The sequence below is a fragment of the Adiantum capillus-veneris genome, chromosome 25 (assembly GCF_014529385.1).
Source record: "Adiantum capillus-veneris isolate H3 chromosome 25, ASM1452938v2, whole genome shotgun sequence".
NCBI classification, from domain to species: domain Eukaryota; kingdom Viridiplantae; phylum Streptophyta; class Polypodiopsida; order Polypodiales; family Pteridaceae; genus Adiantum; species Adiantum capillus-veneris.
The window spans coordinates 124,978,241-124,991,210 of NC_140955.1; the positions used below are offsets into that span (position 1 = coordinate 124,978,241).

Here is a 12,970-nt window from a genome sequence, read left to right on the forward strand (position 1 = left end):
AGGGCCCCCCGAGGACACATAGCAAATAAAAACGAGCGCAGCCTAGCAATACAGGCGCCTAGATATCAAGCTGACAGGCTGACGTGGCAGTTTATAGAAACCCACTTTTCGCGCTCACTGTACGGATCTCTGCAAAACGCGCTGACTGTATGAATTTCCACAAATCGTGCTGCCAGCTTTTAGAGATTACTGCTTTTGTGTTTAACTTTTTGGGGCTCTGCTTTTGGGCATCCCTTGTAAGAATAAATAAGCCCAAGTGCCTCACTCTGTAGGGCATTTGGACGCAGAGACTGAGAGTTAGCACCCACGGGCTCAATTGTACTTTGCACACAGATTAATATAAAAACAAATACCGAAAGGGCCGCTAGTCTTTGGGGCCAATACCTCTTGGCACGGAACTACGCGGGGCCGTGTTGTCTTTTGTGAACTGTTTTGAAGTAAATCTCTGCTCTGTCGCGGTAGAATCTTGACTTGGGGTGTCCAAGTTTGTTACACTAACCCCCAACAACTTATGGAACGCCGACCGATAGGGCCTAAAGCAGATACACACACATTTGTATAACAGTTGTACGGATGCTTGGGAATTGAGATGACATGTTGAAGTGGCAGCTAAACGGACATCCTCAAATCACGTTGACAGCTGATGACGACTCAGCGCCTTGTTGTATGCCATTGCCACTCACCCCTTGTTATTGCCTTTGCTTAACTTGACTTCGCTTGGTCGTCTTCACGAGCTGAAAGTACCCAATGGGAAAGACTTTACAAGGCATGCCTATGCTGATGATTCGTTGTTTATGCCCCGCAATAACCAGGATGATGTGCGAGAGATTTTGCAGGCATTGGATACATTTGGTCTGGCAGCACGCCTTAGGGTTAACTTTCGGAAATCCAAACTCTTGCCTCTTGGTGTTTGTGACTGGCATCATCTTTTGTGGCTTGGTGATTCTTGATCCGCATGTGGTGATCAGACACTTCGGATATTCTATTGGCTGGCAGGTGACTAATACCTAGAAAATCGATTGGGCCATGTAGACAGTTTCCAATAGTGCAATTTGACATTTAATCGTTGCACATGTTCGACTTTGTATTGTCCAAAGTATCACGATGGCATATGTTCAGTTTTACTTGCCGTTGTTGCACTGGCCTTGTTCTTGCGTCTTGTTGCTTATGTCTGATATTGTATCTCACTAGTGGCGCACTACTTCTCATAAGAAAGGCCTCTGTTTGTTAGCAACGGAGAAACTTTGCACTCCAAAGCATGGACCTTCGCTGCCCCGCATTGGCAAGGAAGGCTATGTTATTGCCTACTCTTGCACAACAGTCTCAACCATGGACAATTATGGTTGCTGATCTATGTCAGCATGTTACCACTCCCCTCTTTGGTCATTGGAAGACTTCCCTTTGTGAGTTAGTGTTTGGCAAGATGACCGGTCGGTCATATTCCTCGGTGCTTGATCACCTCAGGTTTGCTCTCCGCTTGGAAAGTTATTACAGATCATCTCTCTTGGCATGGCAGGCAACAAACAGATGGGAATTCATTGCGTTTGGAAAGCATTCACTGGAGTAGGGTGTTACTCTAGTTGATCAATCGCCTCGTCAAGCTTTACTTCCTCTCTGGTTGAGGCATACGCACGGTGCGTGATGTGGTGGATTCATCTAGGAATTTGCTTACATTTTTTTCAGGTGGCAGCACGCTTGGGTTGGGCTTGCATTATCACTAGATCTGGAGCGTGTTTCAGCATATGCTGGCTGTTTTCCTCCCCACTCCGCCGCTGGCCAATGGATGCCGTATGCAGGATTGGAATTAATGGGGCACTCCCTTTGATGAGATTTCGGCCCGCAATATCTATGCTTCTCTTATTTAGGACTCTTGGCTGGCTGATCACTGTAATTCGCTTTGGTCTTTACACAAATCTGATCAATAGTGGAGAAAGGCTCTTACTGCAATTTGAAAGTGCCACTTGCCTCTTAAGGAGCGTCTATTTCTTTGGCACTGTTTGCTGGGAGTTCTTCCGGTTGGAACTCTCCTTGCGGCGCGTCACATAAGCTCCTCTGGTTGTGTCAGTTGCTCCATTGGTGATGAGACTGTTAGACATCTGCTTCAGGATTGTCCTTGCACCACGGCTTTCTTTGACCGCGTTTCTGCTTGTATGCACCTTCTATTTCCCTCGGCAGTTTTCCACAAACGATTCTGGGTTTTTGGCATTCTTCCGACTTCCCTTCAACAATTTGCGATCTTCTTCACATGGGTCAGATTTTGGTCGCTATGGTCTTTGTGGCGCTAACACAATTTTTGCATGTTTCATCGGCATGAGGCGGATCCTTTTCGCTCGTTTAAGATTTCGCTGAGGCAATTGTTACATTCTGCCTTTGATATTAGGGACATATCCTTGGAAATTTTGCACTCTTCTATGTTTGCTTTTAGCGTTTTCACATCAGAGAACACTTCTATGTTCCTCCCTTTGTATCTGATCTTTTTGGTGGGCTTTCCTCGCTTTGAGGTTTCCCACTGGTAAATTAATCAAAACTGATTTACTATAAAAAAAATTGTGTGTGTGTGTGTGTTTCAACAGATTGAAGTGGACTATGTATCTTTCTTCAAAACATCTCTTCAACAGTCTCTTAAATTTGCCTATGACTTGGATGAGCACCCCTCTAGCCATTACGAGCTCTACTTTGACTGATTTGCCGCTTGTAATATTATCTATGGGTTTTCCTCAATATGAGGTTCCCCATTAGTAATTCAATCTGACATTACTAAAAAAAGTGTGTGTAAAAGTGTGTGTGTGTGTGTGAAATCAATTCAGCCAGTGCCTCCAATGAGTGATGAAAATAGACTCTTTGATTGGTCTATCACCAATTATCCTCTTAGATCTCGAAACTGCAGCATTTTGCTTGCTCTTTGGATAGATTCTCATGGTGATTGTTTGTGGCGAATGCATAAGCCATTGAGACGCTGTTTCTTTGGAGATGTATGGTTAGTGCACTAGGCGTGGGAAAGATATTAGCTCAGCATCATATTGCTTTGGCAGAGTGCTGGATTGCAAGCATGACACAGGAGACAATTTATCATCTTTTGTGGCATTGCATCATTTCTCGAGATTTTTGGGATATCTTTTCTTGCCCGACTTTGATTCTCAGAGACCTTCCCTTGTGCCCTAACGCTCACTCCATGTTTTTACATTGGGTCAGATATTAGGATTTTTGGTCTATTTGGGAGCAACACAATCGAGCTTACTTAGGCACTACTGATTTTCATCTCTATCGATACTTTTGTCACTTGCTGCAACAATCCCTTTTTTATTGTCGTCAAATTGAAGATCTTCATATAGCCCAGCTGGAAGTGTTTTATGACTGTTTCTGATTTTAGAATATGCCCCCTCTCTTCTTGTATTAATTCTCAATATATAATTGATTGACCAAAAAAAAAGATGTGTTTGTGTGTTTCCTAGATTTGCACCTATTATTGGGACCTGATGACATTGGTGGGGATGTTGTGGTATTTAGTCAATACTATACAGTATGGAGTTGATGGCCATATTGTCTCGTGGATGACCACTCGAGCCTTTAACTTACAGATTTTTTGAACAGGGTATTTTGCGCTCTCTCCTAGATTCACATGTATAAGGAATTGATAGAAATTTATGCACTGGCTTGTATGCTTTTTTTATGGCATAACATTCAGCTATTGCCTCGATGCTTCATGTACCTTTCTGTTAACTGTAGCAGGGGTAGAGAGTAATAAACTATCTTGTCTGCCTTCTCTTTGACCTTAACTATTGTTCAACCATTGACGGTTGCTTCATATAGGTTGTTGGGTACTCGACTCTGTAACTTGACTTGCAATTTGCACAGGCAACAGTTTTTGTACGTGAGTTCTTGCTACTGGTTATATTTTCTTTCATATTTGCTAGAGTTGGAAGATTTTGTCACTGGCTGAGTAGGTAAGCTAGCACCACTCTTCTAACCTTCATTTTTTGGTTTTCTTGGTGATTTTTATTGATACTACATCTTTCTTTTGGTACAGGATCCATCATTCAAGAATTCACAAAGGGAAAAAAACACCAGAGTTTGATTACAAAGACACAGTTTATAGTGCACTGGAGGACCCATTGAGGGCAGGACTTCTACTCTGGCAGCTAACTCGCATGTAAATTACACCTCTGTCTGCAAATTTAAACTTAGCAGTCCGTCCCTGTTCTATAATTTGAACAGTAACAAGATTGTATGAATTACGTTTTACCATGCATTTTTTGTTTGTTGAGTCTGCCATTTGTATGTACGAACCAATCTACCATAAGATCTGCTATAGAGTCTGTCACAAGACTATGACAAACACTAACTTTAATTGTTGGTTTCGTTCCCTTGATTTTTATTTAATTTTTGGGACCCTCTTTTTGAAATCACAAATGTCCAGACTACAGGCCCAATGTGAAACGGCTGTTGGCCAAGAGTTCCCCCGCAAGAGTCAAGGCCAGGTAGCCACAAGATGGTTGGGTGGATCGGCACTAAAATTTGACTAGTAGAGAAGTGGCTAGGCTCAGTTAAAGTCTCTTGGGCCCCTTGGCAAGACTTCATAAGTTGGCGGGGGTTAGGAATTAAACCAAATGGGGCAAACTAGACACATGTTAGTAGGAGACCAATCTGCAAGTAGGAGACCAATCTGCAGGCCAACACACCATCCAAAAGGCTCATATCCAGCGGGGGGCGCCCAATATGAGTGTGGGAGGCTGCATTTTCAGCTTCTGTGAGTGGATTTTCAGGCTTGAAGCTTTAATGGAAAGCTTGCCTTCTTCCCTTGTCTCATGTAGCGCGATGATTTGCTCTTATGCATCTCTCTCTCCTTTTTGCACATATGGTAATCCCCCACTAGTTGGGCTTCTCAGATGACCATGTACAGTTTTGTGGGCTTTATGTGCGTTTGCCAAGGCAAGAGCCTTTTGAAGAGGAAATGGATTAGCTAATTGCTAATCCCCCATAGGTACACGCACACTGCAATCTCGACAAATTGTGAAAACGGAGAGTTTTCTCGCGTGAAAACTCGTCCAAACCAAAGGGGAAGTGTTCCACTTTGTGCGGGAACTCTTGAGACATGTGTAGATATGTTTTCTCTTCTCAAAACGATCCAAAACAGAGAATTACAGCCTGCTGTGTTTGTTTGCAGGTTTAGGGTTTCACATCTAAATTGCAAGATAACACCAAGGAAGCTTGGGAGAAGCCTTGGGGTGCTTATACAGGGGTTTGGGCACCTGAGAATGACCAAAACAAGAAATTACAGCATGCTGGAATGACCTCAGCTCAACTGAAAGCTTCAAAAATGCAAGGGAGTCTGTCTTAGACGTGTACTTTCTACCTATAGGAGTTTTGGCGCCGTTATGTTACTGAAAATGGATCGAAAACCTGCAATTTCAGTCCTTGATAGGTTTGGACAGTGTGGTGAGAGTTTGGTGTAAGTATTCGGGCCGTTTGTTTGCAATTGAGTAAATAAATACGGAAAGGGGCGCCAGTCTTTGGTGCCTACAGGGTGTCATTGTCTACTTGGAGGCACTCTAGCTACCAAGTCGTGGATTGTTTTGAAGCGGTGAATGGTTCATTTGTAAAGTTTCTTTGTGTCATAAAGTGTAGAAAAATTTAGAGAAATTGTTTTTGGCTGAAACCTAAAGTTTTGCCGCCCTTTAGTGAGGCCTCATGCTGTCAGGTTTGTTTGATGACAAAGCAGTTGCACATGCATCATGGACAGCTTTGCAGTTTTGATGTGGTTAGAGCCATAAGAACAAAATCGGTGTACCAGGATGGGAATAACATTTCTTGTCTGGGGTGAGTGGCTGAAGTAAAGGTGGGCTTGCAGGCGTCGAAGCTTTGCTGATAACTGAAATCTTGTCCTGGTAAGAAAAGGTAACATTTCTCATGTATTTGGGACACAAAGACAGCAGACCTTGGAAAATTGAACATGACCAAAATGGCCAACAAGACCACAAACTCATTACAATTGCTATAGTGTATAAGCATAGAGAACAACCAACAGAGAGATCTTAAAGTCAGGATCAGTTGTTGTCAAGCCCAACGCAAGAGAATAGACAAGACCGAACAGTTAACAATCACAAGCCTTATGCTCCTTTGCATTAGTGTGGTTCCTCTGCCTAACAATGGCTTCTTTGCGTTAATGATAATTCCTTTCCTAAGTGGATTCAAAAGAGGGATTTATGTAGACGGAGAGGTACATCTCTCGGTTTAGATAGGCAGACCGATAGAGGGAGGGAGGTCTGCTTTATAGACTGATAGTTCCGAGTGTGTAGATGGTTGACTGAAGGAATGAGAGATGGAGGAGAAGAAGATCACACTCAGATTTGGCCCAACTAAGCCTCTCGAGGGCCTCTCATCCCATTTCTAGAATGGAATTTGCTTTCCATTGTATAGAAGGGATGTACTCATGATATGACTTCATTCAATAGGGATTATCGGCATGGAAGCTCTTTGAATGAAGCACCTCTGGGCTGATTTAATGAAGTTTTACAATAAGTGAGATTCTGCAAAAATTTGTCCTTGTCTTTGGTTATTTGTGAGTTTTTTTCCTTTTGTGTTCAGAGTATTATATTAGACAAATTAGACAGAAATACACATAATAAATTCAAGGATTCCCTTGTCAAGTCGGAGACCTTGACCGTTAGACCACTACCTCTTAGGACTAATGCTTTCTTGCCTCACGATCTTAGTACCTGTTTAGATTTTTATGTGATCAAGGTATGCTGAACATTAGGCTTTGGATATGGTTCCTACACACAGTCATAGTACCCGTTTTTGCTGGTTTTCATGGTGTAGGACCTACTGATTTACTTTCCTTACAGAATATTCTAAGCCTTGGTTTTCCTCCAAGAAACTTCTAAATACAAAACTACTGCTAGGGTGTGCGCTATTCATAATGAAGCAAAAAGAGCGAAGATGTTAGCTAATTTAAAATTGGCTAGGATTTAGTTGAATAAAAATTCCTTTAGGACTAGACCACTCTTGCCTCCAAAATGTAAAAAATTGATTTAGTGATTTTACTGTTTGTGTTAATCTCAGAATCTCTCTCTCTCTCTCTCTCTCTCTCTCTCTCTCTCTCTCTCTCTCTCAAAGACTAGATTGACCAAAGCCTATACAGCCTTGGGCAGACTTGAGAGGATGTGTTCACAGGTTCAATTTCAGGAACCTCGAACCAAACTTTGACTTTTTAAAACTTTGGTGACCTCAGCTATGATGTATGGGGTGCAGATTTGGGGCCCCTCGGTTGGTTGTCATGGTAGAGCTGGCAGCATTAATGGATGGAAAGGGATGGAGATGCCCTCGGTATGCCCCCTCTCTCACTGTGACTTGGACAGAGATTACTAGACTTATTCGTCAGGACTTGATTCAGATGGACACTAGGAGAACTTGGATAGAGCCTACTTAGGAGTTGGGCATGAAGATGCCTTTTTAGAGAGAACATTTTCTTCAACTTATGGCAGATGGCTTTGTAGTTAGGCCCAACTATATGGATACACATTTATCATATGGGTGCGGTGTGCTATTGGCCAGATACACACATCCTCGCACCAGCTTGAGATTGAGATTGACAGATATAGAGGAGTTCCGACTGAGGCCAGAGTATGTTGTGCATGCCATAGGGAGCCAGAGACAGAGCTGCATTACATATATCATTGCTCCGCATACTAAGAGATTTGCGGGCGTTTCCATTGCTTATTCAGGGAGGGTTTTGGACAACTTTCCAGAGTTATGGGATACCAGGATCAGAGATGCTTGGGTCTGTGCTTGCTTGAGCATAGTTACCGGGGAACGCGTTCCGCAGGCCCTAGAAGTCCGGAACGCCGTTCCCTCCCCCTCTGCCAAGCTGGAACGCCCCGGAATGTTTTGCCATTCCGGGTGACCACTTGATACCGGAACGGCCACCCGGAACGGTCCGGAACGGCCAACTCTCAAAAATGGGAAGAAATAGGCAGTTTTTTGCAAATTTGCAATGAACATTAGGTGTTTTTTTAGTGTGCAAGGACTCAAAAATTATAATGCACCCCCTCACACCCATTCCATTCTCAAGCATTATTTGGGTGTTTTTTATGCCTCCCGTTCCGCGCCGTTCCCGTTGCGGACCCCTGGCCGTTCCCCCGTTCCGCGAGGGTCCCCGTCGCCGTTCCCGTTCCGCGTTCCGGGTAACTCTGGCTTGAGTTGAGGAGACATTAAGTGTGCTTGTTGAAGCGATCAGAGAGACAGACTTAGCGGCAAGTCACAGACTATTTCAGCCCAGGCATTACCACTAGAGAGCTAGACAGACAGGTTCTGCAGCAAAGTTCGGATCCCACCTCCACTAGAGGCACACTGATTGACCGTGTGATGGACCTAGGGAAATCCAGGTGTCCACGATTACAGAGGAGGGCATCCCAGCATAGACGAAGATTACAGAGGAGGATTCGGATTATTTTGGCGTGCCATGCATGATGCCCAGTTTGGTTTTTGACCATGGAGGACATCGAGGATATCCAACACTGACCGATGCTTGATTTACTATGAGCTTGTAGCCGAGATAATGTGTCGTGCTCTCTATAGTGGGTGCTCCTTAGTGCAATGTGCGTGAGATCTCACTCCACAGAATGAAAACATAGAAGACAATGAATAACAGAGCAACAATAGCAAGACTCAACAGTGAAACTTGAATAGCATGAACATCGACTAACTCAAAGAAACCAATATAGACTTTGGCATGGCAGCATACTCAGCTCCAACCTAGAACTCATGGGTACAATGGGGGTGTCGAGGCTCAACTATGCAGGGATGGTGAAGACGTGTTGTGCGTGAACTCAAGATACTAGACCCAAGAACTCACAACCATGCAAAGAAGATAATGATAAGATCCAAACCAACTACGGATATATACAAACATGAAGAGCCACCAACGGCTGCAAAATATCCACTCTAGTTAAGTCTATCTCTGTACTGTGGTGGTGGTGCGCTGGCCACGGTGTCGATTGGACCACCACCCGTATCCCTGCCACGTGTGACCGACCAGGTGAGAGTCCGTCCAGTGTGAAACCCAAGCGAGCTGTAACTAACTGCTTGTTCCGTGCCAGTGACATTATAGCCCTGCTACATGTTTGCCTGCCACAAGACTACTCACTGTCTCGATGAGAGCAACAACTGAAGCTGCGAAAAGACCTGAAGACAACAAAAATAAACCACTACTGCATTGCCATGGTGAAAAGACTGGATTGCAAGCGGATGTAGTTACCCAAGAGAAAGAGTAGTCGCCACAGCCACACCCGAAGTGTCAGTCTCTGAAGGTGGAGCTATCAAATCAATGGTGGAACCGTGCGGCTGTACTAGAGGCTGTTGGGCTCTGTTGTCTACAAATTTTATTTTTTTTCCGAGAAAAAGATCCTTCTATTAGTTAATGAAAACTGCCCATAGGGCTACATCCACCTCTGCAAGAGAGGGCTACAACAAGCATGATGGGGAGACTGTCCCAATGAAAAAACAGCATATATACAATGAGGCTAAATCAAGAGATGGGAGGAGGGAAGAGCCACACAGGTGGACAGTAGTGCCATCTGAGCACCCCCTGGACTATGGTGTAGAAAGGCCCAGGGCGCCAGAGTCGTAGGAAAGCCTCGCGGCGCTCCTGCATGCAGTCGGAGCTACCCTGTAGTCCCTCAAGCTGTCCTCTGAGAGTAGGGATCAGCTCAAGCCAAAAGTCGCGAACAGTCTCTGCTTGTGGCACAGGGCGAGCCTCAAAGATGTGGAAACAGCGGCCCCGCCAGATGAACCAAAGTGTCAGGCCACTGATGAGCTCCCAACACTCCTCTCTCTCACTGCACCACTCCTGTGGAGTAATCTCTGTAGCAGGCTGGAGTGTAGGTCGCCCCCCTTGCATCACTATCATCCTGCTGGTGGAAGATAGCTCAAATTGAAGTGCCGGGCCCGTGAGGGTGGACCAAGCCGCTGCCCCCCAAGTGTACTGTCGAGCCGTGGAGAGAGCAGGCATCAGCCGAAGAACTCGTAGCCACACCTGCTGGGCCGAGGGACAGTCCCAAAGACAATGACGCTGACTCTCCACCAACTGGTCACAGGCTGCACATGCGGCCGAGAGACCACTATGCACAAGCCAGCTCCCTACTGCTGTGGCTCTGTGTGCAACCAGCCACTGAAACAAAGTGACGCGCCTCGGCTGTCTGGAGTCCCACAGCCTCTGCCAAAAGGTTGCCAAGAACTCGACTATGAGGCCCTCCTCCTGCCAATGATGTGCTGCAGCGGGGCGGGCCTCTCTCTGTGCTGCAAGTATATGACGTCCAAGCCGAACAATGTACTGAAAGAAGGGGACTCCTGGGCGGTCTGCAGAAGAGAAGGGGTCCCTCCATAGCCACTCACCAGGATCCCACTGTACTCGTGCGAGTGGACAACACTCCCAAGCCGATAGCGTCTAGTGTCCAGTCTCAAGAGCTGCTGGGTCAGGGTCTATGACGCAAGTCCTCCCACAGATGCCCACAACTCGGATCCTCTGGAAACAGCACTCTGCTACCTGCGGGGCCTCTACTGCAACTCGCTGTAATCGTCCCCCACCCTGAAGCTCGAAGAACAGGGCTGGGACAGTCTCTGAGCAAGCCCTGGCTGAAATGAGAACCTCCAGTCGTGTGAAGGCTCCCATTCACCGGGGTGCTACTGGCTCGAGAGGCGTGAGCCACTCAGCTGGAACTGACTATGAGATGTCCTGACACATGCTCTGCACCCCTCTCATGCCCTGTAGCTGGAAACCTTGCACCTCCTCTGACAAACCTGTGAACTCTAGCCAGTCACCTAGAGAGCGCGCTAGACCTGCTGCCATGGGACCCCAAGAAACATGAGGCCGACTCCCAACCAAGTGGCCTCTCTGAGTGCTAGCGATGGGGTTCCAGACGAGGGGCTTCCGTAGGCGCTTCTCCGTGCACGTCGGCTATCTCTGCTCTAGGCCACGCCGTAAGAGCTCCCAAGATCGAAGCAAACTCACAGCGAAGCGGTCCTCCAGTCTCCTGCTCAAACCAACTCGGCGCAACTCTGTAAAGATCCATCTGGTCGAAGGTTGCCAAGGGCCTCTTGACTGAGGCACCTTGGCACGAAGCCTCTGCAGCAAGAACTCCTTCCGGGGCTCCTCGCCTGGAAGAAATCCTCTGACGACGAACTTCCCAAGAAGGGCTCTGCTGTGCTGTGCTGGATCAATGATCCCAAGCCCTCCCTAAGAACAAGGAAGTGTGATGACCGACCAAGCCACCTTGGCTCGGGCAATCTGAGTGTCACGACCTGACCAAAGGAAGTTCATGATCAGCCTCTCTACCTGGCTGATACAAGAACTCGAGAAGATCCAACAAGAAGTGATGTACCACATAGTCGCCAACAACACCTGGTTGGCAACTACTACTCTACCAGCCAGCGAAAGTCGTGCTGAGCTCCAATGTAACAGCTTTCTCCTGATGGACAGGAGAAGAGGAGCAATCTGCTGCTCGGGGGACAAGTCCAAACCAACCTGACAACCCAAGTATCGAAATGTAGTCCCTGGGGAATCCACCTGAAACCCTCTCCTGGCATCCAATCTAGCACAGGAGCACTGCCAACCGAGAAAGCCACTATCTTTCTCCAGTTGATCAGTGCGCCCTATGCACAGTAGAAGGTCTCCAAAGCCTGCTCACATCTGTGTAGATTGGCCTCCTGGCCCTCTAAGTACAAGGTTGAGTCGTCGGCAAACTCAGTGTCCAGAAGCTCATCTCCCCGTATAGAGAGTGCTAAGCCCCTCAGACCAACCTGCTGTGACACCAAAAATATGCTCATCGCCTCCGCATAGAACAGAAAGAGAAAGGGGGCAAGAGGACAACCCTGTCTGATCGATCGTGTGAGCATGAAGCGCTCACCTCTACCTCCTGCCAAAAGCACCTGACTGTGAGCTTGTCTGTACAAAGCTGACACCCCTCTGATCCAAGCATCTGAGAAGCCCATCCTGTGTAGAGTGCCCTCTAGAAAGTCCCAGTCAACTTTGTCGTATGCCTTCTCAAAATCGAGAAGAAGAATCACAAGGTCCTCCCCACGGAGCCGTGCCAGGGCAGAAGCCTCCCAAAAAGTGAAGATGTTGTCAAGGATACTGCGTTCCTTGACAAAACCTGTCTGAGTCCCATGTATAAGGCTCCCCAAAAGTGGTTGAATCCTAAAACTCAGAGCCTTGGCAAGAATTTTGTAGGCTGAGTTGAGGATGGTGATGGGGTGTCACTGTCGAATCTCATCCAAGGAGCCACCCTCTTTGGAATGAGGTAAATCAGGCCCTCACTCATGCTATCCGGCATCACTCCTGTGTGTAGAATGTACTGAAAGGCACTACAAAGATCTGGGCCAAGCAGGTCCCAATACTCCAAGAAGAAGCTGGGAGTCAGCCCATCCTCACCTGGACAGCTACCACGAGGGAGGGCCCTAAGAGCCGTGTGCAACTCCTCAAGCTGAAGAGGCATCTCTAGCCTATGGCGCATCTCCTCAGTCACAAGACAAGGCATCTGTGCCCAAACCTGCTCCCTGCATGCATCCTGCCGCTCTGACTGGGGCTCAGCCGACAGTAACTCATGGTAAAAGTCAGTAGCAACTGCACGCATATCCTCGGGCTCACAAACAACTGACCCATCGGGTCTCCTGCGAGTGTCGAGGTCCCACTGTCTCAAACAAAGCACCAGTCACTCTGTCACCCACTTGAGTCCACTGGGATGCCTGTCGGTGAAAGGCAAACTCATGACGCCTCTCCTCTGTGCAAGAAAGCCTCTGTTGAGCCTGCTGTAACTGCTCCTCCAACCATGGACTGTCTGGATGCTGCTCCTGCATCCTCTGTAGTGAAGCAATGCCTCGTCTGAGACGCTGCTCCTCCTCTCTCGCTGTAGCCCGTTGAGCCAGAGACTCCTGGAGAAAAAAGTGGCTAAGCTGAGCTATGCCTAAGGCCACT

At 46.9% G+C, this 12,970-nt stretch overlaps 1 protein-coding gene across 2 annotated transcripts in view; it reads left to right on the plus strand.

Annotated features, from left to right (window-relative positions):
• LOC147425602 (mechanosensitive ion channel protein 1, mitochondrial-like) overlaps positions 1 to 12,970 on the plus strand; it is a 123,604-nt gene that overhangs the window by 42,835 nt on the left and 67,799 nt on the right. For both annotated transcript variants that reach the window (XM_086500773.1, XM_086500772.1), the window contains 2 exons: positions 3,856 to 3,944; positions 4,028 to 4,150. In XM_086500773.1, the coding sequence (XP_086356899.1) occupies positions 3,856 to 3,944; positions 4,028 to 4,150 (212 nt within the window). The remainder of the gene's footprint in view (positions 1 to 3,855; positions 3,945 to 4,027; positions 4,151 to 12,970) is intronic.